This window comes from Meriones unguiculatus, chromosome 6 (assembly GCF_030254825.1).
Source record: "Meriones unguiculatus strain TT.TT164.6M chromosome 6, Bangor_MerUng_6.1, whole genome shotgun sequence".
Lineage (NCBI taxonomy): Eukaryota > Metazoa > Chordata > Mammalia > Rodentia > Muridae > Meriones > Meriones unguiculatus.
The window spans coordinates 69590455-69617982 of record NC_083354.1 but is presented as its reverse complement, the minus strand read 5'-3'; the positions used below and the strand labels follow the sequence as shown (position 1 = coordinate 69617982).

Sequence of the window (27528 nt, the reverse complement as noted above, 5' to 3'; positions counted from 1 at the left end):
AAAATTTGAGTTAAGGGGGCTGGAGAGAGTGCTTATCAGTTAAGAGCACTGTCTGTTCTTCAGAGGATCCAGTAGGTTTCCAGCACCTACAATGGCAGCTAACAACCACTTCCAGTTCCAGAGGATCCACGCCCTCTTCTGGTCTCCCTGGGCACTACACTACATATGTGGTACACAGACACACGCAGGCGAAATACCCATATACCAGAACACACACATACATGGCAGGGTCAGGGGTTAGGTACCAATTTCTCTCCTCAAGAAGTTTCTACATAAAATAGTAAGGCAAGTCAGGGACTATTGTGGAAATGTTATGGGCGTTCAAAGAAAAGAGAGAGATGACATGTTTGAGAGAATCGGGAAAGGGGTGGCATAGGAATGATACTTGAAGTATAATTAGGATTTCAAATTTTAAAGTGGGTAGGTATATCCGGGCTAAAGTAAGGCCATAAGCAGGTGTGTCAAGAGCAATTGATTCAGTGCAATGGAAGGACCAGTTACTTCAGGCTGAAATAGGGCTAGAGCTGTGTAGATGAAATGTGGGGTGGGGCCGTAATGGCAGTGTCAAGCTCTTCGCAGGCAAAAGGCTGATGATTTAGGCGCAGGTGCAAGGCATAGAGGAAGATTACTGCAGCAGAAACGCCAGAAGCCCTGGGAGATGTCAGCACGCAAGAGTGGGAAGACCAGTTAGGAGAGGCTATTGCAGCCGGGGATAGTTGATAAAGAGCTGCGGCCAGGACGGCAGAGGGAATTCAGGATCCGGAGACAGGTGACCCAGGGAGCCGGAGCCATTGGCACTGATGGGTATGTCACAGAGGGTTGGGTTGCAACTCTGCCTTTTCTTTCTTTCTTTCTTTCTTTCTTTCTTTCTTTCTTTCTTTCTTTCTTTCTTTCTTTCTTTCTTTCTTTCTCTCTCTTTCCTTTTTCTTTCTTTCTTTCCTTTCTCTCTCTCTTTCCTCTCTCTTTTTTAGTAAGTTCCTCTTTTTTCAGCGCTCTCCTACTTCCTCCCCAGGTCTTTCTACCGGAGTGGGCTTTCCCTTCTCAACCCGGCCCCGCGCTCTTCCCCACTCTCCTATCTGGCTCGGTGTCCTCCCAAGGCCTCCCCCGGGCTGGACCCCGCAGGTCGGATGCTGAGGTTGGCGGCACCCCACCCGCCGCATCCCCTGTCCCCCGCGCGGGCGGCGTCCCCGCCGGAGCCCCCACGGCTCCGGGGCCAATCGGACGGCGGCGATGCTGGGGCTCGACCAGCCATTGGTTGGCTCGGCCGTGGTGAGAGATGGTGCGGTGCGGGTTCTCCGCCCGGGTGCGAGCCGTGGGCGGTTGTTAAGGCGACCGTTCGTGACGTGGGCCGTCAGGCCGAGCAGCCGCGCGGCGATTGGCTGGGCGATCGGACGATCCCTCCTTATTGGCCGCGGGCTGGCGGCCCGGAGCGTGCGTAAGCGCAGTTCCTTCGGCCCGCCGCTCCGTTGGAGGGACGGCGGCTGGGCAGGCTGGGCAGGCTCGGTGGCCTCCGTGGAGATCCGGAGGTGAGCGGGCGGGCTGTGGCGGCGGCGGCCGCGGGAGGGCGGGCCGCGGACCCCGGCGCCTCGGGGAGACGTCCCTGCGGCCCGCGGCAGGGCGGCGGCCGGGGAAGCCGTGGGCGGCCCGAGGGCCGGTGCAGCGACGGGGCGTCCGTAGGTCCAGCCCGGAGGTCGCCGTGCCGACCGGCGGTCGCGGCCACCGGATAGAACGAGTGTCAGGCAGAGGGGCCAGCGGGAACGAAGGTCCGCGGGACCCCAGGGAACGAGCGTTCGCGCCCAGGCGCGGCCCGCGGCAGGACCTTCTCTGAAGTGATGGAGAAGGGCCCGGCGTAGGCTGCAGATTGACCCAAAGCCGGGGTCCACGTGGGTGCGGCAGCCTGTGCCCCTCGTAGTGGGCGAGAGGTGGATGCGAGGTCAGAGCAGGCGAAGTCAGCCCTCGCGAGCCGGTCAGTCGGCCTGCGGGTCTTGTCTTTCTGCTAAGGGGCGTAGGCTCGTTGGTACTGATGGCCTTACCTTGTCATCCCTCTCGGGATTATTCGGGTTGAGTGGGGAAAGCTGCACCTTTGACGTTCGAAAGTTAATCAGTAGACTTCCAAGGTGGGAGGAGGTTGATGTATTTCATCTGAAGCGGTCAGATAGACTATATCCTTTCCTGAGGATGTGCCTTTTCGGGCTAGGGCCTGTAAAGCCATAGGAAACGTTCCTAACCGGGCTTTTACTAGCAAGTCGTTGTGTATGGTTAAAGCCTCTTACAAAGTGGAGGATACTTTGTTTGGTTACTTGTGAATTTATTTTTATTATTTTTTTAAATTTAGGGCAAAGATGTGAAAAGTAGAAAGAGCCTGTGCACAAACTATCAGAGTAACATGAAAAACTTATGTGTCTGTCACGGCTCTTTCCAGGTGAAGTGTGTGCCTGTGGGGGAAGTGGCATGGGTGCACACAGGCTAGTTTGTAGGACGTGGGCTATATTCTGGGTTCAACTTCTGCACCCATAAACCCCACGTAAAACTGTTGGTATCGGAAATTGGACTACCTCCTTTCAACTCTCAGTAGTAGTTCTTTGCGGTTCCACCTAATTTGGTGAGAGAACTTGAGAATGAAGAGGAGATGTACTTACAAGCAGGTAACGAGTGGTGAAGTCTGGGGAGAGAACCTGTTTTCAAGTGCAGGGTGGATGCTGGTCCCGTGTGATGGTAGGCTACATCCTGCTGGGATTAGAAGTGATGGTTCTTACCCGAGAAGGGACAACCTGCGTAGATTAATTAATGTGAGGTCAGTGCAGATTCTGTGTGAGCCCAGTCACAGAGAAATGGGAGTGTGCTCATGAGAGAAGTTTATAATTATGGTTGCTTTTGACACACCTTTGTAACGTTGCTCAGTTTGTATTTCCAGGTAGGTGTGGTTCTCTGTGTTTGATTGTCACACAGAATTTTGTGTAATTTTTTCCTCTGAATATAAAAAAAAAAAGGAATGTATACCCAGCAGGGAAAAGTGGCAGGATTGACAGTGCCTCCAGAAAATTAGCTGGGTGGAGAATCTACATGCCTAATATAAGGTAGTTGTGGGTTTGGGATTACTATTTGTAATCAGATTGGGGCCCTTCCCAACAGCAGTTCATATTTTAATGCAGTGGAAGCAACTCTTAATAGTGATGAATAATATTGACTCACTAGGAAGTTCTATTGAAGCACTTGGTTGTGAAGGGTGGAAAATTGGAAATGATTTTGACTTAGAGCTGAAGCTGATTTACCTTCTGAAACCTTGAAGCCAATCTTTTAGACCAGTTTGCTTTAGTTTCTGATTTTAAAAAGAGATTATATGGGCTGGAGAGACAGTTCAGAGGTTAAGAGCACCAGCTGATCTTCCAGAGAACCTGGATTCCACTCCCAGCACCCACATGGCAGCTCACAACTGTCTGTTCCAGGGGATCCGACACCCTCACACAGACATACATGCAGGAAACCACCAATGCACGTAAAAGAAATGAACAAATCAGTAAAAAAAGGTTATTGAGAGAAGCCAGTAGGCTTGTGTTTCATGAGAATTGTAGACATGTTTAAAGTTTTCATACTTTAAGCCCAAGCCCTGAGTAAAAGTATTTGTAAGTTGTCATTTTTCAAGTGTTTGTTTGTTGATCGGTGCTATAAATCATTGCAGGATATTGAAAAGGAAAATGGTAAAATTTATTGTGCAAGACTGAAAAAAATGAATAAATACCTACAGATACCTACTATATCTTTATGCCTTACTAATTGTTCTTTTCAAAATTGGGATCCACAGTAAGAAACACACAGTCCAGTGGGATTGTTGTGAATAAGTTCATGATACATGAACTTATTCATTTTTTTTTTTCAAAAATCAGTAAAACTTTATTCACTTCCATTCTTTCGCCATTATCATAAAACCGGAGAAAGCAAAAATGTTTTGTGTTTACAAAGATAAACGGCCTCTTTACCCCGAGTTCAAAACCTGAAATGACAACGGGGAAGATAAAAGCGCCTCCCCCAGAACTTATTCATGTTTATGTAGTACCTACCCATGCTTCCTGATCAGTCAGCTACTTTTATGTTATTTTTTATTTTTAATTAATTAAAACTGTTTTTAGGAATAAGATTGATTTTATGATTGAATTAATATGTTGTGTGCACCTTGATATAACCGGTTATATTGGCATGTAATCTGGTGTTTTGAAATGTTGAAAAAATGGAGTGTTGCAGTCAAAGATAATATTTGCTAATTGGCTTCATTCTTAAAAGCCAAGCCCCCACCTTTCTTAATCCCCTATACATTATTGCCTTTTTAAACTTAATTTGTGTTGTTGGGGTTTTTTGCTTTGTTACTTTTTGTTTTCTTTTGTTTTGATCCAGGAAGCCCTGGGTGTCCTCACACTTACTCTGTAGACCAGGCTGGCCTCGAACTCAGAAATCTGCCTGCCTCTGCCACCAGGATCGAAGGTGTGCACTGCCACTGCCTGGCTGTTTGTTGTTTTTTTACTGTTTACTGTCATCAGCAGATAAGAAACTTTCTTAGTGAATAGGTGAGATTTGTTTGCGTTCTTGCTGCTGTTCAGTGGGCTTGGTTGGTTGGTTTTCTTTTCACTGTATTATATTGTATGTACACACTCTCTGTGCCGTGGGCGTGAAGGTCAGGGCACAGTCTGTCCAGCATAGTGTGGCTTAGATGCAAGTGCATTTATCCACTGAACCAGCCATCTCATAAGCCCTAATATTTTAAATCTTCATTGGGACTGATGTGGGTAATTTTCTTCATTGTACTGTTAGTTTTACTGTGAGAAATAAGGCTTACAAGTATCTATCTCTTGTAGGCCATCAGATTACTTTTCAGATAGGAATGTCAGACTTATTAAATAGCCAGCAAACGTGGGAAGAGGGGTAGTCATTTGCCCCTTCGGGTCTTTCCGCATGATACAGATACATTCTAGCCAGCCATGTGCTCTACTGGCTTTTTAGGCTAGCTGTTGAAGTTTAGAAGCCTTCCGCAGCTAACACATTTAAATTGGTCTTCTAGCCTCAGAGCTTGCTGGTAGAAAAGCAACAGTCCTAGCAAAATGCAGGCCCACTTTTTACTCACAGAAACATCAGAAAAGACTTCTGGGGTCACCGCTTAGGAAAGTTTATTAGACATTGTGCTAGTGACATTCTACCTTATGTACTATAGATAAAATAGTGTAAAGGATTATTGCTTATTAATCACCATGATTATGGCAGGATAATCAGCGAACTTCTTCGATGTTACCTTCATTAAACGTGCATCGTGAAGAAGGTGTTCGTAGATTTTCTGTTTGAGTAACCAGAAATGTGAATAAAGCTTTCCGCTTTATTCTGCTCCTCCTTGGCTTACATCATTACAAGAGATTATGCTTGAAACTTTTTTTTTTTTTTTTAAGGAACAATCGCATATAAGTTGGTTGCCAGTGAGTAATAAAAGGTTTAAGTGTTGAAGAAGTGGCAAGAGTCATGTTAGTAGATTGTTAGAATTGCCTCGCAGAATTACGTGGGACACTGGGGTAGTCCAGTGTAAGAAGCTGCAGATAGGGCTGATAGCATCCCGTTCTGTCCTCAAGGTGAGATGTGTGTAAGTGTTCATGTGTCATATTCCCTCCAGGATCCAAGGACCGGGTAGCTACAATGTTGTCAAGACTATTCCGTATGCATGGCCTCTTTGTGGCCTCCCATCCCTGGGAGGTTATTGTGGGGACAGTGACACTCACCATCTGCATGATGTCTATGAACATGTTTACTGGCAACAACAAGATCTGTGGCTGGAATTATGAGTGCCCAAAATTTGAAGAGGTTAGTGAGATTAATTTGATACAACTAAATTACATTTTTAATTCCTAAAGAATGTCTCCTTTTTAGAGAACATACAAGCCAAAAGTTCTGAGTAAAGTCTTTAGTTATGGGCTTATCTCAAAATTTCAGCTATTTATATGGTAGGAAATGCACCAAAAATGCTTTTCTAAATACAAGTGAGTGTAGTTGACCCTCTGAGAATCTTTTGTAAAGACTATCAGAAGAATGATTGTGAAGAATTACAGGTTGTTTAAAAGTTGTATTCAATTTTTGATTTCTACATTGGCTATTTTGATTTGGTTGTATTATGCTGGCATTTATATTCTTGTGATAATATGTAAACCAAGGACACAGAATGAAAGTTCTTGCTCATGAGTACTTCTTTGAAAGCTTTCTCTTTCTGCCCATAGGACGTCCTGAGCAGTGACATCATCATCCTCACGATAACACGGTGCATCGCCATCCTATACATTTACTTCCAGTTCCAGAACTTACGTCAGCTTGGGTCGAAATATATTTTGGGTAATGCTGGTTGCCTTCTTTGCATGTTGTCATACTCTTGATTTGCTATGGAAATTTCCAGGTGCATAGTGCTGAAAGGGTGTTAGATAGATTCAGTGGTTTCCAGATTCTTAGTAAATATTCTCAAATTTGAGGCCTCAGTAATACAGAGGAAAGTGATACTATTGTATGAGACTAAATGTTAGCATTTGTGTAATAATAGAATTCTGACTGTCAAATCTTGCTCTTTTAGGTATTGCTGGCCTGTTCACAATTTTCTCAAGTTTTGTCTTTAGTACAGTCGTCATTCACTTCCTAGACAAAGAATTGACAGGCTTAAAGTGAGTATTTAAAACTCAGTTGTGTGCTCTTCTAAATTGTATTTTTAGGAGCCTTTATTCCCTTATAAAGATGGTGTGTAAATTTAAAGTTTAGAAAATAAGGGAAACTTCTTCATATACTTGCCATTAGCTGGTTCTAACTGTTAATATTTCGAGATGTATACTTTTCCATTTATTTTAGGTATATTTTCTGAGTACCGTACTACGTACACTATCGCAAGTCTTTTTTGCCCAGTATAGTTCATCTGCATCTTTTCATGTCTTTACAAAGTAAATTTTAGTGATGGCTATAGAGTATTCTAAATGAATATTTTGTAGATTGGTAGTCTACTGTTGAATGAATTTTCTTCGTAAATGTCACAGTGATCTTTATAGACAGTTTTTTTTGTTGTATTCACCATTATCTCCTTAAGGAGTAGTATAGCAGCTGTGGGTTTGGTTGTTTTAAAGCTTTGCTTTAGGGGAGGCATGGTGGCTTTTTAGTACTGTTATCACCAATTTGTATGTTACATATTTTTTTTAATGTTAATTCAAGTTTTTTTTTTTTATAAACCTAGAATAATGCTTTGCTGAAAAAACACTGAAAGGTGACTCAGTGTCTGTGCATTCACATTTTAACATTGCTAAGTATTTTATTTTGTTACGCTGGGCATCATGGCGAAGCCTGTAAGTCCACTGCATGGCAGATGGGATCAAAAGGATCAGGGGTTCAAGGCCAGTTTTAGCTACACAGCAAGTTAGAGGTCAGCTTGGCCTTCATGAGGCTTTGTCTTAAAAAAGTGAACCAGAATACACTTTAGCAAATAATTTTGAGCATCTCTTAGCTTCTGGAGAATCCTAGCAGAAAAAGTCTTCACACTGCATGCTCACACCAGGTGTGCGGTATGGGAAAGGTCATTTGAAAAAGAACTTCTTAAAACTGTCTTTTCCCAGTATTAAATGTAACTTGTCCTAATTTTTTTTTCCCAGTGAAGCTTTGCCCTTCTTCCTGCTTTTGATTGACCTTTCTAGAGCAAGTGCATTAGCAAAGTTTGCCCTGAGTTCAAACTCACAGGTGAGTATTCCTTAGAAGCCTGGGTAGTACTCTTCCACATTTGTTCACATTCATAAGACAAGGCCTCTTCATTGTTCAGAATTTAACTTGCTGTCTCAAGCTTTTAGACTTAAGTTGTAAGACTGGTTTGTGTAAGTTCTCACTCCCCCATGTCCCCTTTGAAAGTCTTCTGAAATTACAGTGCAGTGCCTTGCACAAATGAGCCACCTGTTGAAGCAGTTAGGGAATAGACTGAGTGTTTGGGGTACTTTGCTCATTGCTTTGACATTGGACAGTTTAAGGGAGACGGGTTTGCTGGTTTCCAGGTGTAGTTCGTCATGGTGACGAAGGCATGCTGGTGGGGACTGGAGGCTGAGTGCAGTCAAGAAGAGAATGTATAGGAAGTTGGGCCAGGCTGTGTAACCACAAGGCCTGCACCTTGTGATCCACTTCCTCCGATGAGGTTCCACCTCCTCAGCCTTCCCAAGGAGCACCACTTACTGGGGACCAAGTGTTCAAACACAGGAGCTTTGCGGGGGGTGGGGGGGGGTGGGGGGGAACTGTAACAGATCTAATGGTACAGTGTTTCAGATCGCATTGTTTCTAAGGCCTTCAAACTCACATTTCCCATCTAAAGTTTCATCCTGATGTTCAATAGTGACTTAACCCAGCATTGTTTTGACAGCCTGTATCGTGATACTTTCTGAGGCGGACTGAGTTATCAGTCTGTCCTGAATTACAGAGATCCTCCTGCCTTGGTCACCTGCTAGGATTGCAGACATGCACCACCGTGCCATACTTCGACTTCTATTATTTTCCTTTAGTGACAGGATCTTTCACAGGCTTGTCAAGTACTCAGTCATTGAGCTACCACCTCCCCCAAGCTGTGAAAAAAATAGTTCATAGTTCTATACCAATCAGGTATTGGATAATGCTTGTGATCACTTGAACATTTTGATAAGAAAATTATCTTGGTTTTATTGTACTAATGTGACCTCAAAGAGTTCTCAATTCAGCTTCTGTCAGTGGGACACAGAATAAAATGTTGGCGGGTTTAATTAGGTGGAATTTAAGTGGTTGGTTTAACCCACCAACCACCTCAAAGGAATATTTCCTAGCATTTGTGTCTCAGTGAGAGGGGGGCAGGATCCTAATAGGTATTTTGATGTTTGTTAACTGTACTACCATCCCATTGTCCCTTTTGAATACATCCTATATTATCACATTTGTTCTTTGAGTAGGAAAATACATTTCATATAGGACCCAGAATGTTCACCAGCATTGTAGAAAGCTAACATGTACTTTACAACCATTGATGTGTTTGGTCTGTGCTCTAGGATGAAGTAAGGGAAAATATAGCTCGTGGAATGGCCATTCTGGGCCCCACATTCACTCTGGATGCTCTCGTGGAATGTCTTGTAATTGGAGTTGGCACCATGTCAGGTTTGTAAAAAAATTTCTAATACATTTACAGTTAAGTGGATCATTAAAGGGGAAAATAGAAGGTCTTAGGTTTTCATTGTTCATTCTTGAATTCAGATTTTGAAATGATGTGGACTGTAAACAGTCTTAGTGTGTGGATGTGGGCCTGTGTGTGTGCTAAGAATGTAGTAGCAGGTAACTCAGTTTGCCACACTTGCCGTCTTCTCTTTCTGTGTCTACTTTGGGGTGTTTTGGGTTTGCTATTGGTTTGTGACCAAGATAGTGTTCCAAGGCTGGTCGAGAGGTCCTTGTTGTCACCTAGGCTGAAGTAGCAGCTTGGTTTCTGGTTCCAGTTGCCATGTTGGTGGCGGTGCAACCGTCCAGATCAGAATCAGCTCATCGAAGCAGGTGGTTAGTAAGGTTTGCTTAGGTACTCAGCTGTACATCTTAGCATGTCCACATGCTTCCTCATCCTTAAATGAATACTAAGAATTAATACTAAGCATCAAACAGGACTCCATTACAATCAATAAAAATATGGCTTGCCATGGAAATTCACCAGAATGAATATGTTATGCTATTATGGGTTTTCCTGGTCATTAGACTAGATTTTATGGCTTTATCATGAAAACCATTCTTGAATATCTTGTGCGAGCATGCATGCATGTATGTGTGTCCATACATCTGTGTCCCCCTCTGAAATGGGTGCTGGGAACCAAAGTCATGTCCTCTGCAAGAGCAAGAGTCACCCTTAGCTGTCGAGATACCTGCTGCGCCAGCCCCTAATTACCTCATTCTGACGGGGTGTTGGGTTGTCTCTGTATTCATTTATTTTATTAAATACATAATGTTTCAGTAAACTCAGATGGTAACGGCAGATCTTCTGCTGTTTAATAAAGCTTTTTTATTTAAGAAAGAAAAACACTTTTAAAAGTATCTTAAGATTTATATGCCTACTGCTGGGGATACAACTCAGTGGTTCACTCTAAAGCAAAAAAGTATGTTACGTACTTTAAAGTTCACTTTTTGGAAACTAGGAAGATGGCTCAAAGGGTAAAAGCACTTGCCATGAAGGTCTGAAAACGGAGTTGGGGTCTCTACAAGCCGTATAAAGCCTGGCACACCAGCACATGTCTGTCATCCCATTGCTCCTATGATGAGATGGGAAGCAGAGACAGAGAATTTCCAGAAGTTCAAGGCCCAGCTAAACCGGTGTAAGCTGTGGAACCACAAAGAAATATGTCTGTCTCTAATAACAGACACCAGAACAGACAGCTGATCCTGCTGTCTGACGACACATGCCCTGTGGCACATGTGCCAGCACAGTCACACACACGCTTTAGAAATTGCCTTCTTAAAGGTATAATTCTGAATTTTAACCAAGACATCATATCACCACCACTAAAATTGAAAAATGCTGATGAGGTGAAAACACAGTATGTGATTTTCCTTGGGAAGAGAGTATAAGGTGTTGAAAGTGGCCAGGAAATGACAAGCCCTGAAACAAAGGCTGCTTCCTGGCTCTGATGCATAGTGTGGTAGTGTTGACACCTGTCTTGAAGTGGTTAGAGAAGTTAACCAAGAACTGGTTTTGTCGTTGCAGAAGCCACTGGAGACATTTTTGTCTGGCTTAAAGTTAGGCAATCACGCTGCTGCCACCCCCTTTTACATTAGGGACTGAACCAGGAGCTTGGACATGCTTTGGACACATTCTGCCACTGAACTATAACTGTGCCCTGAAAGTAACTCTGAAAAAGCCAGTACAAAAGAAAGAGGTCGGGTTGGGTATGGCGCAGTGGTAGTGTGTACTTTGCATAGATGAAGGTCTAATTCCCAGCATGCACACACAAAAGCCACAGCTTCTTCAAAGTCTTTGGACTGGTGCTGTGTCCTTGTGTAGTACCAAAGTGGTAGAGCACTTTTGGGAGAGTAAGGACAAATGATGACAGCATGAAATTAGAAAAAAATAGTAGTTGATTAATTTGTGAAAAGCATTGGTTAAGTATGATTTGAGTGGTCATGAGTGTGAAAATATTCTGTTCACCTACTGTTTAAAGTATAGATTGGTGTCACTGTAATTTTAAGTTTTTTAATGCCCATAGTTGTGTGAGTAAATAGGAAAAATTTTTTAAAAATACAATGTATGCTTTTGCTCAGATGATCTCATACTTACAGTTTTTATATGAGCTTTTTAATTTAGTTTTTATTAGAAAAGGGAGTTGTTTCTTCATTCATATTCAGTGCAAACTTTGATTTTAATTTGAGTAAAGACTAGGAGTTGGTCTTTCTAATCTCCTTTCTGGCCTCTACAGTTCTATTGAGAGTTGACCTTTCAATAGATCTCGTCTTCCATTTGAGGTTACCAAAGGACCCCAGAAACATTTTGAGGCAAAATGTTAATTTTCATTCTTGATTTATTAATAGCTTGCATTGTATCATTTTCAGACAGGTCAGTGAAGTAAAACTGTAAGAAGACCAGGCCCTATAGAGGATTTATGGAAGTTTGAACTTAGTGGACTGCAAGGAACAGATATCATGTCAGAGGGTGTAACTGGCTACTTATATGTTCTTTCACAAACAGCCCTGGATACACAGGTGCACTGTGTTTGTGATAGTAAGTCTAGGGGAGTAGTGTAGATTTTGGGAATGAAGTTACTTCTGTCCTGTAGCTGCTGCTCTAGCTTCTTGTCTCAGTGGAAGTGATACCATTTTACAAAAGAATTGGAAACATTTGTTGGCCAGATACATTAATCACTACCATTGTGTCCAGCATTGTAATGTTGGGGATATGGAGAAGTTAAGGTCTTTATCCGTGAGGGACTGAGAGTTTCCCAGCTGTTGTTCCTGAAGCCTTGGCATCATCCTTGGGTTGCTAATTCTGCTCCAGTAGACAGCAAAGGACTTAGTGTAGAAAAACTTGTCTACCTGCAGGGAGGGCCTTTAAGATAAATGGCTTGTCAAAACTGCGCACGTTACCAGCTGTGTGTCTCATTGTTCTCCCCAGGGGTGCGTCAGCTTGAGATCATGTGCTGCTTTGGCTGCATGTCTGTGCTTGCCAACTACTTCGTGTTCATGACGTTTTTCCCAGCTTGTGTGTCCCTGGTTCTAGAGGTAAGATGGTTTTCCTGGTGGCATTAGCTAAGAGCATCACTCTCACCTTGTCGCTTTACCTAAATCAGCTGCAAGCCTCCTAATGCAGTGTTACTTACTTTGTAGCTTTCTCGGGAAAGCCGTGAGGGTCGTCCAATTTGGCAGCTCAGCCATTTTGCCCGAGTTTTAGAAGAAGAAGAGAATAAACCAAACCCTGTAACGCAAAGGGTCAAGATGATTATGGTAATGGCATCTTTGTTTTCTAGTGTCTGTACTTTCAGTGTCTCTTATACTTTGGGTATTTAGGGGCTTTAGTTTGTGTTTTATATAATTTTTGGTCCTTCCAGTGATATTCCATTGTCTTTTTTTCTTTCTTTCTGAATTTGTTCTGTTTCTCTGAAGTTCTGGGATATTAGTTTGCTGTTTTGAGACAGGATCTCACTGGATAGGCAAGGCTGGCATTGGATTTTCGGTCCTCCTGCCTCAGCCTCCTGAGTGCCAGGATTCCAGGTGTGTGCTGCTACACCCTACTGGGGCCTCTGGTATTTGTTATTTTTGTCCTCCTGAGTAGATTCTCCAAGTTCCTCTATCCTTGAAAGCTTGTTCTTTGGGATGTTTAAACGGTGATGGGACCACTTTTTTATTAGTCACATAACAAACTGGGGACTTCCCAATGATAAGATGAGTCATGAAGGAGGAGAAAACAGTACATAGAATTTAAAATTTGTTCCTTCAGTCTTTAGGCTTGGTTCTTGTTCACGCTCACAGTCGCTGGATAGCTGATCCTTCTCCTCAGAACAGTACAGCAGAACAGTCTAAGGTTTCCTTGGGACTGGATGAAGATGTGTCCAAGAGAATTGAACCAAGTGTTTCTCTCTGGCAGTTTTATCTGTCCAAGTAAGTTGACTGAAGCCCACAGTACTCTGCGCTCTCACAAGGCTGTGCTGTGACTACCGTATTCTAAACTGACATGCCATTCTCTTGCTTTCACTCAGGATGATCAGCATGGACATCGAACAAGTGATTACCCTGAGTTTAGCTTTCCTGTTGGCTGTCAAGTACATTTTCTTTGAGCAAGCTGAGACAGAATCGACACTCTCATTAAAAAATCCTATCACATCTCCTGTGGTGACTCCAAAGAAAGCTCAAGACAACTGTTGTAGACGGGAGCCTCTGCTTGCGAGAAGGAGCCAGAAGCTTTCATCGGTGGAGGAGGAGCTGGGAGTGAACCAAGATAGAAAAGGTACTGCCCTGAGATCTTCATTTTCAGTCCTCCTGTCTGAGGCTCTTGCCTGGTTTGACTTCATTGAAAGTGATGGCAGCATTCTGAGACATCTTTTTGCCTCTCACACAGCTGAGGTTATAAAACCATTAGTGGCAGAAGCAGAGACTTCAGGCAGAGCTACGTTTGTGCTTGGTGCCTCTGTAGTGAGCCCTGCACTGGCGCCGGGGGCGCAGGAGCCTGGAATTGAGCTCCCCAGCGAGCCTCGGCCTAATGAAGAATGTCTGCAGATCTTGGAGAATGCAGAGGTGAGGACAAGGGCATGCACTTACACTTGGGGTTTTTCTTTAAAAGAGGGTGTTTTTGTTTTTGTCTTTTTTAAATCAAGGGAAATAAAAACTGGTACTACCACTATGTTCTCTCACTGAGCACGGACTTGCCCAGTGCTAGGACGGAAGGTGTGTGCTGCTGTGTGTGCCTTCTTGTGCTTGCTGGGGGTCTAAGTGCAGGGCCTCTTGCTCACACAGCAAGCACGTTACCACTGAGCACCCCCCGGCCCTTGGTATTTTCTGTTCAAATCATCTCCCGCTTTGCAAACCCAAAACCTTTTGAGTTTTCCTCTTAATGTTCTTGTTCCTAAGCTCTTTGGAGAGGTGGTATCCTCAGCTGGACTATACATTAAGAGCCACAACTTACACACACAGCAAAAATACTATATAATGTGATTGTAAGCAAGTCTGTACTGACTGGCCTTCACTGATGATGAGCATCTAAGTTTGCAGTGAGGGTCTTGACTCGCAGAGGGCAAACCCATAGCAGAGCAGGGGGCTGGACTGAGGGTGAGACTGCTGGTCACTGTTCTTTCCTAAGGGGGTGGACAAAGTCTGGCTGAGTATTAGTGTCCCAAGGTTGATACACACTGCTTTATAGTCATTTAAGTAGCTCTGCATTGTGTTGTTTCAGCCTTTTTGTCTTCTAATTGTGAATTGCACTTCTTAACTCTTCCTCATCTTCTTCCCATTTTCTTTCCCTTCAGAAAGGTGCAAAGTTCCTTAGTGATGCAGAGATCATCCAGCTGGTCAGTGCTAAGCACATCCCGGCTTACAAGTTGGAATCGCTGATGGAAACTCACGAGCGTGGTGTGTCCATTCGCCGGCAGCTCCTCTCCGCAAAGCTTGCCGAGCCGTCTTCCCTACAGCACCTGCCTTACAGAGGCTACAACTACTCCTTGGTGTGTTACCTGGCTAGGGAGGGCTGGCTCTGCATGCTATGTTTAAAATGTGTGTATTTGTATAGTCATTGCTGGAAGAGTCCAGTAGGTTTTGTTTGGTTTGGTTTGGTTTTTTGGGTCAGGGTTTTTCTGTGTACTCTTAGTTGTCCTGGAACTTGCTCTGTAGACCAGGCTGGCCCCAAACTCAGATCCAGCTGCCTCTGCTCCCCAAGTGCTGGGATTAAAAGTGTGCACCACCACCTGGCCAGTTTAAAATTTGTAAAGAGTAAATTTGGGGTGGGGTTTGGCTTAGTGAGAGAATGTTTACCTAGCAATGGTGAGGCACCAGGTTTTGGTCACCAGTAACAGAGCAACAAAAAACGTACATTAAAAACGTTGTTGAAATAGTTTATAGGGTCAGGCTGGAAAAGTTGTTAGTGACACGGACTGAGATGAGCTGCTGGCTGTTCCAGAGTAGGCTTTCATGTGCTGCCGGCCTGTTTCCTAGGTGATGGGCGCCTGCTGCGAGAATGTGATTGGATATATGCCTATCCCTGTTGGAGTGGCAGGGCCCCTGTGCCTGGATGGGAAAGAGTACCAGGTTCCAATGGCAACAACTGAAGGCTGTCTTGTGGCCAGCACTAACCGAGGCTGCCGAGCGATAAGTGTAAGTTGGACTTTGTCTAAAGTACAAGGCAAACTGGGCAGGGGAAGGGAACTAAGACAGATGTGGGGACAGTCAGGGCTTTAGGAGAAGCTGAGGTGTTTTCCAGATTAACATGTTCCCATGATCCTCTGCTTAGTTGGGTGGAGGTGCCAGCAGCCGGGTCCTTGCGGATGGGATGACCCGAGGCCCAGTGGTGCGTCTTCCTCGTGCCTGTGACTCTGCAGAAGTGAAGGCATGGCTTGAAACATCGGAAGGGTTCGCAGTGATAAAGGAAGCCTTTGATAGCACCAGCAGGTGGGTGTTGGAGGGGTGGGTGTCATATAGAAATGTATGCTTGTTTTCTGTGATAGCTAATACATTGCCTGCTTAAGATACTGTAGCACTCCCCTGAATCTACTCGTTCAGGACAACTAATAATTATTCTAATAATTTATAATTAAGGTGGATGTTTATTCAGATGTTGAGTCAGAGAAATAGTTTTTTAAAAGTTGGCGTTGGTTGAGCAGGTAAAAGCACTTACTGTGCTAGCCTGACGACCTGAGCCTCTCCGAGAAGAAACAGGAAGTTAAAAAGACATGAGCCAGTCACTGACTAGACTGTTATGCCCTAGAGAAGCAACTTCCTGGGCAGAAGAGGGGGGTTAGTCTAGAGGAGGTTTACTGACTAATGACCGTTAAAATCACACAGAAGCATGATCAGTAGATGTGAGCCCCTTGCAGTTCAAGCTAATGCCTTTGCTCTTATTTGGACATAGGGTGTGTTAAGGAGTTAGTCCACCTTTTATTCAGTGTCTGAGAGTGAGACTCAGCTACAGTAGTAGCCTTCATGTGTCTAAAGGAAAAATACTCCCTATTGAACTAGATTTAAGATCAAATTTCTTGTTTTGGATTAAAGTAAAAACCATGTGTCTACAGATTTGCACGTCTGCAGAAACTTCATGTGACAATGGCAGGACGCAACCTCTATATCCGTTTCCAGTCCAAGACGGGGGATGCCATGGGGATGAACATGATTTCCAAGGTGTGCCTCTGCTTTCTGAGTGCTGGGATTACAACTGTGCTACTGTGCCCAGCCACAGTTTTTATTGATATACCATGTCCATAGATTACATATGTGAAGTTAGTTGATTTCACATGTTTGTTAAAAGCTAAGTAATGCTTTATATAGCTTGGTTTGGTGGCGTTTCTCTTTGACTTCTTTTTTTAATTGTTTGGTAAATAATGTCCTTATGTGTGTGGTGTTTTGCCTGCACAGACGTCTGTGCCCCACATGTGTGCCTGGTGTCCACAGAGGCCAGGAGAGGACGTCAGACTCCCCAGAACTTGAGTTTTCTACAGTTGTGAGCCAGTGGGTGCTGGGTCCTCGGGAAGAGCAGCCGGTGCTCTTGACTGCTGAGTTGTCTGCCTCCCTGCACCACTGTCATTTGACAGTCTGAGCTTGTAAATATCCTCAAGGCTTGGGAGGGATCTGGGGCTGGCGCTTCAGAACTTTGTTCCAGTGAGGAAAAAGAGTGAGGAGAGAGTGCAGCTGGTACATGGGGCCCCAGATGAGTTCCAAGCACACCCCAGCGGTCCACAAAGAGCTTTGTCCCCAAATCTTGAAACTGACCTTTTCTAGAGACATTTTTTTCTTGTTTTCCTGTGTGTGTGTGTGTGTGTGTGTGTGTGTCCGTGTCCTGAGATTTTTATACACTGTATGTTTTATTTTGCTGATAACTTTTTATGAGTAACAAATACAAAATATTAAAATCATGTAGCAGGGCTACAGATTTTATGTATTTATAAAGATTATTTTTTTTCTTTATTTTTTATATTAATTACAGTTTATTTACTTTGTATCCCAGCTGTAGCCCCCTTTCTCATTCCCTCCCAATCCCACCCTCTCTCCCTCATCTCCTTCCTGCCCCTCTCTAAGTCCACTGATGGGGGAGGTCCTTCTCCCCTTCCAACTGATTCTAGCTTATCAGATCTCTTCAGGGCTGGCTACAATGTCCTCTTCTGTGGCCAAGCAAGGCTGTTCCTCACTTGGGGAGGGGGGGTAGGTCAAAGAACCAGCCATTGAGTTCAAGTTCATTTCTGAGACAGTCCCTGTACCCCTAACTAGGGATCCCACTTGGATACTGAGCTCCAATGGGCTATATAAATACTATTTTTTTTTTTTAAAGAAGGAAAATAACAATGTCTAAACTCAATAAATGGTGATTCCTCAACAGCTTAACAATAGAATTGCTGGGGGCAAGAGATTGCTAGGGCTCAGTGGTTAAGAGCACTGTCTGCTCTTCCAAAGGACCTGGGTTCAATTCCCAGCACCCACATTGTTGCTCACAACTGTCTGTAACTCTAGTTCCAAGTGATCTGGTACCCTCACACTAATACACATAAAATTAAGAAAAAAAAAAAAAGAAAGAAAAGAATTGCCATGTCATCTTCCCATTCTACTTTTAGAATTGACCGCAGAGTCTCAGAGACATTTGTATTCTCATGTGCACAGTAGCATTATTCACATTAGCCAATAGGCAGAAGCAACCTAAATGTTCATCGAGTAGATACAGGGACAAGTGAGAGGTATGTTAAAGTAGAACATTATTCTAAGTGAAATCATCAGTAACAAAATATGACATGGTTCCACTTACCTCAGTAACCAGAGTCCTCACGTTCACGGACACCAGTAGAGAGGTGTCAGGCTAGCAGGGCCAGCAAATGGGTAGTTGACATTTAGCAGGCTATGGAGCATGAGCTCTGCCAAATAAAGAACATTCTGGGTATTAGGCACATAGTAACTGTGTACATGTACTGAATACATGTACTGGATGACTGCGTTTAGAAACAGGTGAGGTGATCAGAATGGTGAGTCCGTCACGCGTTTGGTTTTGCTTCTTACTAGGGTACGGAGAAAGCACTTCTGAAGCTTCAAGAGTTCTTTCCTGAAATGCAGATTCTGGCAGTTAGTGGTAACTATTGCACTGACAAGAAACCTGCTGCCATAAACTGGATTGAAGGAAGAGGCAAGACTGTGGTTTGTGAAGCTGTCATTCCAGCCAAGGTGGTGAGAGAAGTAAGTGACGGACACATATTTTATCCTACTTCTTAAGTGTTAGTTAGTACCTTAAATTGGGTTGAGACCAGGTGTGGTGGCCCCAGCTGTAATCCTAGCTCTGGGGAGTCAGAGGCAGGAGGATGCCTAGAAGTCTGAGGGCGGGCTACATAGTGAGTTCTAGGTCAGCCGGGGCTGAAAGAGAAATTTTAAAATAATAAAGTTAAAAGAATACTAACACCTTTTAGTCAAATTACATTTGTAGGGTTGTGTTTTCCACTAAACTTGGTGTTTTCTTGTTTGTGCTCATGTGCATGTAGCGTTCTTGGGGTGGTTTCAATGGGGCCACATCTACACCCTTCCTTTCTAGAGATAGATGCGGGTGGTTCTCACTTGACTCTCCTGGGGGTCTGTAACGTTGCACACTGTGGTCTAGGTGCTAAAGACAACGACAGAGGCTATGATTGACGTAAACATTAACAAGAATCTTGTGGGCTCTGCCATGGCTGGGAGCATAGGTGGCTACAACGCCCATGCAGCAAACATCGTCACTGCTATCTACATCGCATGTGGCCAGGTGAGGCCTCCACTTCCTGCTTTGCTGTTTGCTCTGTTGTTCTGTGTGAAGGAACTAAAGGGTGCTATATTTCCTTTCCCCTTCCAGGATGCAGCACAGAATGTGGGTAGCTCAAACTGTATTACTTTAATGGAAGCAAGCGGTCCCACGAATGAAGACCTGTATATCAGCTGCACCATGCCCTCTATAGAGATAGGGACCGTGGGTGGTGGGACCAACCTCCTGCCTCAGCAAGCCTGTCTGCAGGTAAGACTGGTTCAGGCCGAGCTTTGAGCCCAGGGGCTCTGTTTCTACTGACTAAAACAAACTTGGGAAGGAGAGAGTTTATTTCAACTTACATGTAGGCAGAGTTCGTTACTAAGGGAAGTTAAGTCAGGGAAAGCAAGGCAAGAGCCTGGAGACAGGAATTAAGGTAGAGAGACCTTAGAGGACCACAGTCATTCTTCTATTGTCTGGGCCTGTGGGCTGGGTCCTTCATTAATTAGTTAGCAATCAAGAAAATCCCCTATGGGCATGGTCTGCAGGCCACAGTGCTGGAGGCAATTTATCACTTGAGATCCCTCTTCCTAGATGTGTCAAATTGACATCCAAGTTTAACCACCATGCCGGGGATGTGTATCTCCCTGATCCACATCATGCTACTCTGTATTTTAGCTGATCTTTTGCCCTTGGCTTCCAACCAGTCTAACCTTAGTATGTACAGATAAGTATAGGGTTTCTCAAGAAAGAAAAAAGTGTGTGTGGGTGTGTGTACATACATACACACATACACACATATAGTTTGGGTGTATGTGATGATAAATCATGAGCAAGTACATTAATTAAGCAAGTAATAGTGCCAGCAGCTTGTGGATGTTATGTGTCAGTCCTAGCTGCCTGGCCGGACAGCTACCACTTCTGATGGAGTCTAGTTCTGCTCTGATGCCTTGGAGTAATCTTTTGTGTTGGTCTCTGATTGCAGATGCTAGGTGTTCAAGGAGCGTGCAAAGACAATCCTGGAGAAAATGCACGGCAGCTTGCCCGGATTGTGTGTGGCACTGTTATGGCCGGGGAGTTGTCCTTGATGGCAGCGTTGGCAGCAGGGCATCTTGTCAGGAGTCACATGGTTCACAACAGGTGAGACTGCCACATACATGAAGTTTTCCCAGGCTAAAGCTTTCAATCCCGGTCTGGGAAATACCACAACATGTGTGGATGACTTGAGTCCCAGCCCTGGAATCCAGATTTTTACAAAAACAAAACAACTAGCGTGGCATCTGCTTAAAATTCAAACTCTGGGCAGGTAGAGACAGGCAGGCAGGTTCCGTGCGCTCATTGGCCAGCCTAGCCTCTTTGGCAAGTTCCAGGCCAGTGAGACAGACCCTGCCTCCAACTAAAGGGTGGGCGGTGCCTGAGGGATGACATCTTGTGCTGTCTGTTGGCCTCCGCATGCACACACATGCACCCCAACCCCAATATTACATCGCTGACATTTTCTCTTTTTCTGCTTTGTCTTTTTCTGACGCAGATCAAAGATAAATTTACAAGATCTGCAAGGAACGTGCACCAAGAAGGCAGCTTGAGCAGGCTGGCACACTGAACTGAGGCACGGGCATTGGGTTCTCAAGGACTGACATGAAGTCTGTGAATTAAAAATCTCAATGCAGTGTCTTGTGGGAGATGAGTGGACGTGATCACTGCTTGGTTTCTGGCTCTTTCAGAGACACCTGAGGTCCTTTGCACAGAGACTCCTCAGATCTGGAAACAGTGTGGTCCTTTCCATGCTGTGTTCTGGAAAGCTCTCACATGGATGCAATGCTCTGAGTACCACAGATGTGATCTGCACCTCGTTTCTGAAAGCCACCACATGCTGGAAACAGCTGTTTGATGAAATGATGGCATTCCTGGGGGACTCCAGTGGGTTAAAATGGAAGTTTAAATTACACTGTAGCCGACAGAACTTCTGATTTTTTATTTATTCAGTCTGGGTTGTAGAACTTTGCAATCTAAGTTTATTTTTTGTAAACTAATAATTCATTTGGTGCTGGTCTATTGATTTTGGGGGTAAACAACATTATTCTTTAGAAGGGGACCTACTTCTTCATGGGAAGACTTTTATTCTCAAACTACAGAATAATGTGCTAAGTAGTGCTAAATAGGTCTCAGTGAAGAAAACAGTCACTGCATTTATCTCTGTAGGTCTTTGTTCAGAGAGGCCTCTTGTCTAGATTTTTGCCAGCTGGGCTACTGCATGTCTTAGTGTCAGGCTTTAGGAAAGTGCCACGCTCTGCACTAAAGATAGCAGAGCTCTCGATGTTACTTAGAGGAGGGTACAAGCAAGCTGGACCTCTCAGGACTTAGAGTGTGGGAACACAGTTTTTAAAGAAAATGACCATTTCTCTAAGCCAACTTTCTTTTAGAGACATCTTAACTTATTTAGCTGAATTTAGTGTTTTTGGTAAACTATCAAATCTGTATATGTTGTAATAAAGTGTCTTATGCTAGAAGTTTATTGAAAGTGTTGAAGAAATAAAAGAACTCAACTTTTACACTGATAAAATACTCTAGCTTGGGCCAGAGAAGACAGTGCTCGTTAACACTGGTCCAGGAAACCCTGGCTTGCTCGCCAAGCCTAACGAAGGGAAAGTCAGCTTGCAGAGCCAATGATGGAGCCACGTGAACGGCCCTGGAGCTGTGTGCCTTGTTCCTGTGGCCAGGAGTGTGGTGACTGAATCATTTATGGGCTACTTTGAGGGACCCATAAAAGCTCTTAGCTTCCTCAGGGGGTCAGCAGAGTTGTTGAATATTAATTTTTTTTAAATGTACCAGTTTTGTATAAATAATAATAAAGAGCTCCTTATTTTGTATTCTAATGCTTCAAGGTTGGTCTTGGGAAGCTAACATCTCATGTAGAAGATGGACTCTGAAAGACATTCCAAGAGTGCAGCGGCAGCATGGGAGGGAGCCTCTTAGTGATTGTGTCAGTATTATTGTGGAAGATTGACTTTGCTGTTGTATGTAAAGTTTCAAATTGCTCCTCTTGTGACTTTTCAGCCAGTAACATTTTATTTACCTGAGCTTGTCATGGAAGTGGCAGTAGAAAGTATTGAGTGTTCATGCTGGTGACTGTAACCAATGTCATCTTGCTAAATTCATGTTTTGTACAATTACTAAATTGTATACATTTTGTTATAGAATACTTTTTCCAGTTGAGTAAATTATGAAAGGAAGTTAACATTGATAAGTGTAAGCAGTGGCTTTTTTTAAATTGAGGATTAACCCTAATCCCAAGGCCCAGAAGTTATCAGCCTGCCAGAATGGTAGCCTGGCTTTTGCTGAGGGTCACACCAGCTTCTCTCTCCATTATATGTCCTCACTTTGTGACATTAGCAGCTGGCCAGTGTTGTGTGTCAGCGATTTTCTTTGCACTTAGAGGGTTTGATTGGGTTAGATTCTCTTTGGGTGTCTACTGTGGAATTATGAGGAAGAGAAATGAAGTCCAGGTAGCCAAAACACAGTGGCCCTTTCACGTGTGTTTAAGCTGTGGGGTGGGGGCTTGGCTTCCTCAGAACTGACTTCCATTATTTGTAATGACTTCCATTCATGTCCACTTCTGCTGTTAGAAGTGGAAAAGGTATACATGATTCATTAAGATGGCGCAGATTCTGAAGACTTACTTTTTTTCCCCCTGAAATTGACAGTCATCTCCAAGAGATTGGGTAACAGTTGTGGTGGGAGCTATGAGAAGATGGTAAATAATTTGGTTCTGTTTTCACCAATGTGCAGGAAATAAATGCCTTGCCACAGTCCTCAAGGGTGTTGGGCATGCCTGCAGGAAATGATGGAGACTGCAGATGCCCTGCTTTTTTAAATCCTTGGGTGGGGTGGGGGATGGGCAGAACCTGTGTTTAATATGAAATACTTGGTATTTTGGGGAATCCCTAAGATTAGAGAGTTGTATTCAGTTAGAAGCACAAAGGTAGGAAATGCTTGTGGAGAGACTAAATGCCGGCAGATAGTTAGAATTAACCCTGGAGTGATAAGTAGCTAGCTGTCCAGCAAACATGGGTTTAGTAGGACGCTGACATTGTATTCACGTGCCTCTATTGCTGGGATAAACACTGACCAAAAGTGACTTGGGAAGGGAAGGGTTTTTCTGGCCTTTAGCTCTCGGGCCATAGTCCACCAAAGTAAGTCAAGGCAGGAATCTGAAGCAGAGCCCATCCTGGACTTCTGTGACTACCTTGTTCAGCCTGTGTCCTTACAGCACCCAGGACCACTAGCTCGGGTGCCACCACTGGCACTGCGCTGGGCCTTCCCACATTCATCACTAGTTATAAAAATGCGCTACATTAAGTTGAGCTTGGTGGTACATGCCGTTAGTCCCAGCACTTGGAAAACAAGTGATTCTATGATTTCAAGACTAGCCTATCTACATAGCAAGTCAAGGATAATCAGGGATACATAAAGACCCTTTCTTAAAAAAAAAAAAAAAAAAAAAAGGAAATGATTAGTTTGTGTCAGGCTGACAAGCAGCAAGCACACATGCGGACCAACTGTTCCAGAGAAACTGACTTTTAGCCGCTTTCCCTTGTTTTCTGCATTTCCTCAAAGGACCAAATAACCAGTGTAGGGCAGAAGCAGGTGGGTACATATGCCAGCTGTTGAAGAGGGTCACGTTCGGTTCTCCGCTGTCCACCTTTGCCCTGTGTGTCTGGCAGCTCCTAAGGTAGACACCTCTTCTATTTTGCTAGGATGGAAACGAATGGGAAGCCCATAAAATAAAGATTCAGGTGGCAAAGATGATAAAATGGGGAAACTGACAGCCGCTAACAAAACATGAAGCCTTAGGTTTCACTGAGGAACCTAAGAAAACCAGGGGTGATTCAGAACAGAAGCTACCTATTCTGTGCTGGTTATGAAACTTCTCTGGTGTCATTCTAACTTGACAAAAGTTGGAAGTGGGGGACAATGAAGGAATAATTTGGCTCAGTCGTGCTTGAAAGCATGACCCTATAAAGCAAGCAATCTTAATCTCATGCTTGATGGAAGGGAAGTGGTTCATTTCCCAGCATTCCCATCCATGAGGCAAGGCCCACATTGATCACCAGAGGTCTTGCTCATATTGGACTCAGGCCATGGCCACATAAAATGCTTCCAGCAGAACTGTCAAGTTCTGGTGCATGTCTGGTCTCTGTTTCTTTTCAGATTTTGTATAGCATAATCTGAGAATTTGTATTTTCTGAAGATCTGGATCGGGTTGGGGATACGTTTGAGTGGGTGAGAACACTACTTGCAGGCATGAGGACATCCAGCCCCCATGGAAAACGCTGAACTCATACCTGTAACCCCCCCCCCATTATGAGAGAGAGATGTAGATGAGGAGGAGTGGGCCTAGCAGTAAAACAAGCTTCTGGGTTGGTCTCAAGACAGTAAGATGTAGAGCTACAAAAGGAGACACTTGAGGTCTGTTCAGACATGTGCCTGCACACTTGCGCAGCACACTCACAGACACACAGACAGTGATAGCTCTCTCCCACTCCGCCTGCCACCTGCCCAGCTTGAGCCAGAGCTCCTGCTGAAAGCTTACACCCACACAACCCTTGGTCAAGTAGCCAAGGCTTAACATTGCCTTGCTGATTTTAGGCTGGGATCTATACTTTCAGCTAGAAGGCCTGTGGGGGAAGGCCTGTTTAATATTCGCAGAATAGTTTACCTAGGCCAGTAGACGCCAAACCCTCAGCACACAGCAAGGGGAAAAATAGGGCATCCCCCAATACATTTGTGGTTCTTGGTAAATTATACTCATTTATGTGTATTATCAAACAAAAAATGAAACTACACAAACAAAGGCTTAGTGGTATAGTGGCCGCTTAACATGGGTAAAGTACTAGGCTTGCACCAGGATGCGGGCTGGAGATTGCTTACTGGTTAGGAGCATCTGCTGTTCTTCCAGAGCACCCACAGGGCAGTTCACCATAGTCTGTAACTCAGTTCCAGGGGACCAGAATCTCCTCAGAGAGTGCCTGGCACTGGGTCTGTGGCACTTAGGGAAACATCACCCCAAGTGGCAGAACTTCATTTAAATTGTTTACATATGTATACACATACATACACATTTGGAAGTAAATACGGTATATTTCAGAAACTTAGCGTTCATCCTTCCTCCTCCCCCACTCCACTAATACAGACCTGCAACATTTTTTCTCATGTTTTCCCTTTATAGGTCCTGTGACTTGTTTAATCCCTCTCCAGAGTTTCTGCCGCTTCACACCCCCATCTAGGTTCCTTTTTACTGTCCTGGTACCTGCGGTTACTCCAAGTCATATACTTACATCTAAAAATTTAGGACTAGTGTCCACAGGTAAGGGAGAATGAAGTGTTTGCCTTTCTCGGTTACCTCACTCACTATAAATTAGTTCTACTGACTTACCCACAGATCTCTGCCTGCCTGTCTGTCCCTCTGCCCCCAATGGAATAGAATTCTATTGTGAGTTGAGAACAATCAGAAGAAATTTGTCCTAAGCACTACCATTTTGTTTTCAGACTCCATTTAATCATTGTGGGAAACTAAGTTCAAGGTCCACGGCCCTGGGGAGCTGGGCCCTCCCCAGCAGCAGAGCGGGTTTTGTTAGCCATCTTCTGTTCCAAAACATAGTGACTGCTCCTCACCCTAAGAGAACAAGTGAATCTGACTGGGTGGGCTGTAAAACCTACATTCCTTATCAGTTGACAAAAATCAACCACACAAGGAGAGCCTTTATCACTAAATCCTCATGGATTTAACAATTTGGCACAGATGTTTGTGGTTTGCAAGCTTAAATATTCTCTGATATTCTGGCTTGGGGTCACAGTGCAGCTCCGGAGTCTGTCTGTGGCCCCGACTGTCAGCTGAAGGACACGTTGTTTGTGTGGACATGGACCTGACAGAGCACATTATCTGTGAAGCGGTGGGTGGGGTGGGGTGGGGTGGGGGGTGGCCTGGGTCATATGGCGGGGAGTGGGGTGGCTGGGCGCATGGTCGTCGATCTCCTTTAGTGTCTTGAGTGTTTTCCATGCAGATTTCCAGTCCACTGACTCCATTTTGCAGTCCTACCTCCCAGTGAGTGAGGATTCCCATTTCCCCACACCTACACCATTATTATCAGTTGTTTCCTCTTGGGTAAGATAGAGTTAAAGTAGTTTTAATTTGTATTTTCCTTATTTGTAAGAATGCTGGGCACTTTTAAAGATTTTTTTTACACCATTTGTTTTTTTTTTTTAATTGTTTATTTCTAATTTATTACAATTTATTTACTTTGTATCCCAGCTGTAGCCCCCACTCCTTCCCAATCCCACCCTCCCTCTTTTCCTCCCATGTCCCTCCCCCAGTCCACTGACAGGGGAGGTCCTCAATCTGACCCTAGCCTATCAGGTCTCATCAGGACTTGCTGCATTGTCACCCTCTGGGGCCCCCACCTCAGGGGGAGGTGATCAAAGAGCCAGCCACTGAGTTCATGTCAGAGACAGCCCCTGCTCCCCTGGATACCCAGTTGGAAACTGAGCTGCCATTCTGCTTTTGAGATCCACAGCCCATTTTAAAATTGGCTCATTTAGCCAGGTGGTGGTGGTGTATGCCTTTAATCCCAACTCTTGAAAGGCAGAGACAGGGGGATTGCTGTGAGTTCGAGGCTAGTCTGGTCAACAAAGTGAGTCCAGGACAGCCAAGGCTACACAGAAAAACCCTGTCTTAAAACAACAACAAAAAGGAGTGGACAACCCTGTCTCATTCCTCATTTTAATGGGACTGCTTCAAGTTCTCCATTTAGAGTGATAATGGCTGTGGGTTTGTCATATACGAGTATGTTGGCGTTTGCCCAAAGCCTTTTCTGCATCTACTGGGATGATCATGTGATTTCCTGTTTAAGCCCATTTATATAGCTTTTCACATTTATTGACTTAGGCATGATCCACTCATCCCTTCATCTCTGGAATAAAACCAATTTGGTCATGGTGGATGATCTTTTGGTATATGCCTGTATTGTTTGTATGCATTTTATTGATGTTTTGCATCCATGTTCACCAGGGATACTGGACACATTTTTTTTTTCCAATTCCATGAAAACACTTTTAAAAAGCATCTTCTCATGAAATCTACCTTTTAAAAGTTGTTTTGGAGATACTGCGCGCTTTGCAGACCCAACCTCCACCACAGCTCCCCATGAAGACTCCATGGGTGTCTCAGGCTCCTGAGAGTGGCTTGGAGGTGGTCACCACCATCTTAAGTACCTTCTCTGCTGTCAACACCATCTTGAGTACTCTCTTACTCATTTTTCAGTGTAGGCACTTAAGAGCTTTTTGGGCTGCTTTATATATATCCCAGAGGTTTCATTGTATTGTTACCATTTTAATTACATGATTAAAAAAATTCTTTGACCCATTCATCACTCAGTAATACTTTGTTCAATCTCCATGAGCTTGTGTAATTGCTAGAGATTTCTTTGCTGTTGACTTTAAACTTTATTGCACTGTGGTTAGAGAGGATGCAGTTATTTCAATTTTTCAACATTTTCAATTTTAAGATGTGCTCTATTTTGGAAATGCTTCCATGGGTTGCTGACTAGAATGTATATTCTTTG

General features: G+C 44.1%; 1 protein-coding gene across 2 annotated transcripts; it reads left to right on the top strand.

Moving 5' to 3' along the window:
* Nucleotides 1–784: 784 nt before the first annotated feature.
* On the top strand, nucleotides 785–22154 carry Hmgcr (3-hydroxy-3-methylglutaryl-CoA reductase). Of its 2 annotated transcripts, none has more exons than XM_021659113.2 (20): nucleotides 785–804; nucleotides 5648–5835; nucleotides 6246–6357; nucleotides 6590–6677; nucleotides 7647–7731; nucleotides 9048–9153; nucleotides 12137–12243; nucleotides 12349–12465; nucleotides 12959–13119; nucleotides 13218–13465; nucleotides 13577–13752; nucleotides 14481–14675; nucleotides 15163–15321; nucleotides 15458–15615; nucleotides 16236–16341; nucleotides 18205–18375; nucleotides 18791–18931; nucleotides 19019–19177; nucleotides 19893–20047; nucleotides 20439–22154. In XM_021659113.2, the coding sequence occupies exons 1-20, from the start codon at nucleotides 801–803 to the stop codon at nucleotides 20491–20493; spliced, it is 2691 nt and encodes an 896-aa protein (XP_021514788.1). In that variant the 5' UTR covers nucleotides 785–800; the 3' UTR covers nucleotides 20494–22154. The 2 variants fall into 2 exon arrangements, with proteins under 2 accessions (XP_021514788.1, XP_021514789.1); XM_021659114.2 differs by lacking the exon at nucleotides 785–804 and adding an exon at nucleotides 1383–1526.
* The last annotated feature ends 5374 nt before the right edge of the window (nucleotides 22155–27528 follow it).

Coding starts and splice junctions, on each gene's coding strand:
- Hmgcr (XM_021659113.2), top strand. Junction 15,616..16,235: donor GCCTTTGATAGCACCAGCAG/GTGGGTGTTGGA, acceptor ATGTGTCTACAG/ATTTGCACGTCTGCAGAAAC. Junction 20,048..20,438: donor AGTCACATGGTTCACAACAG/GTGAGACTGCCA, acceptor TTTCTGACGCAG/ATCAAAGATAAATTTACAAG.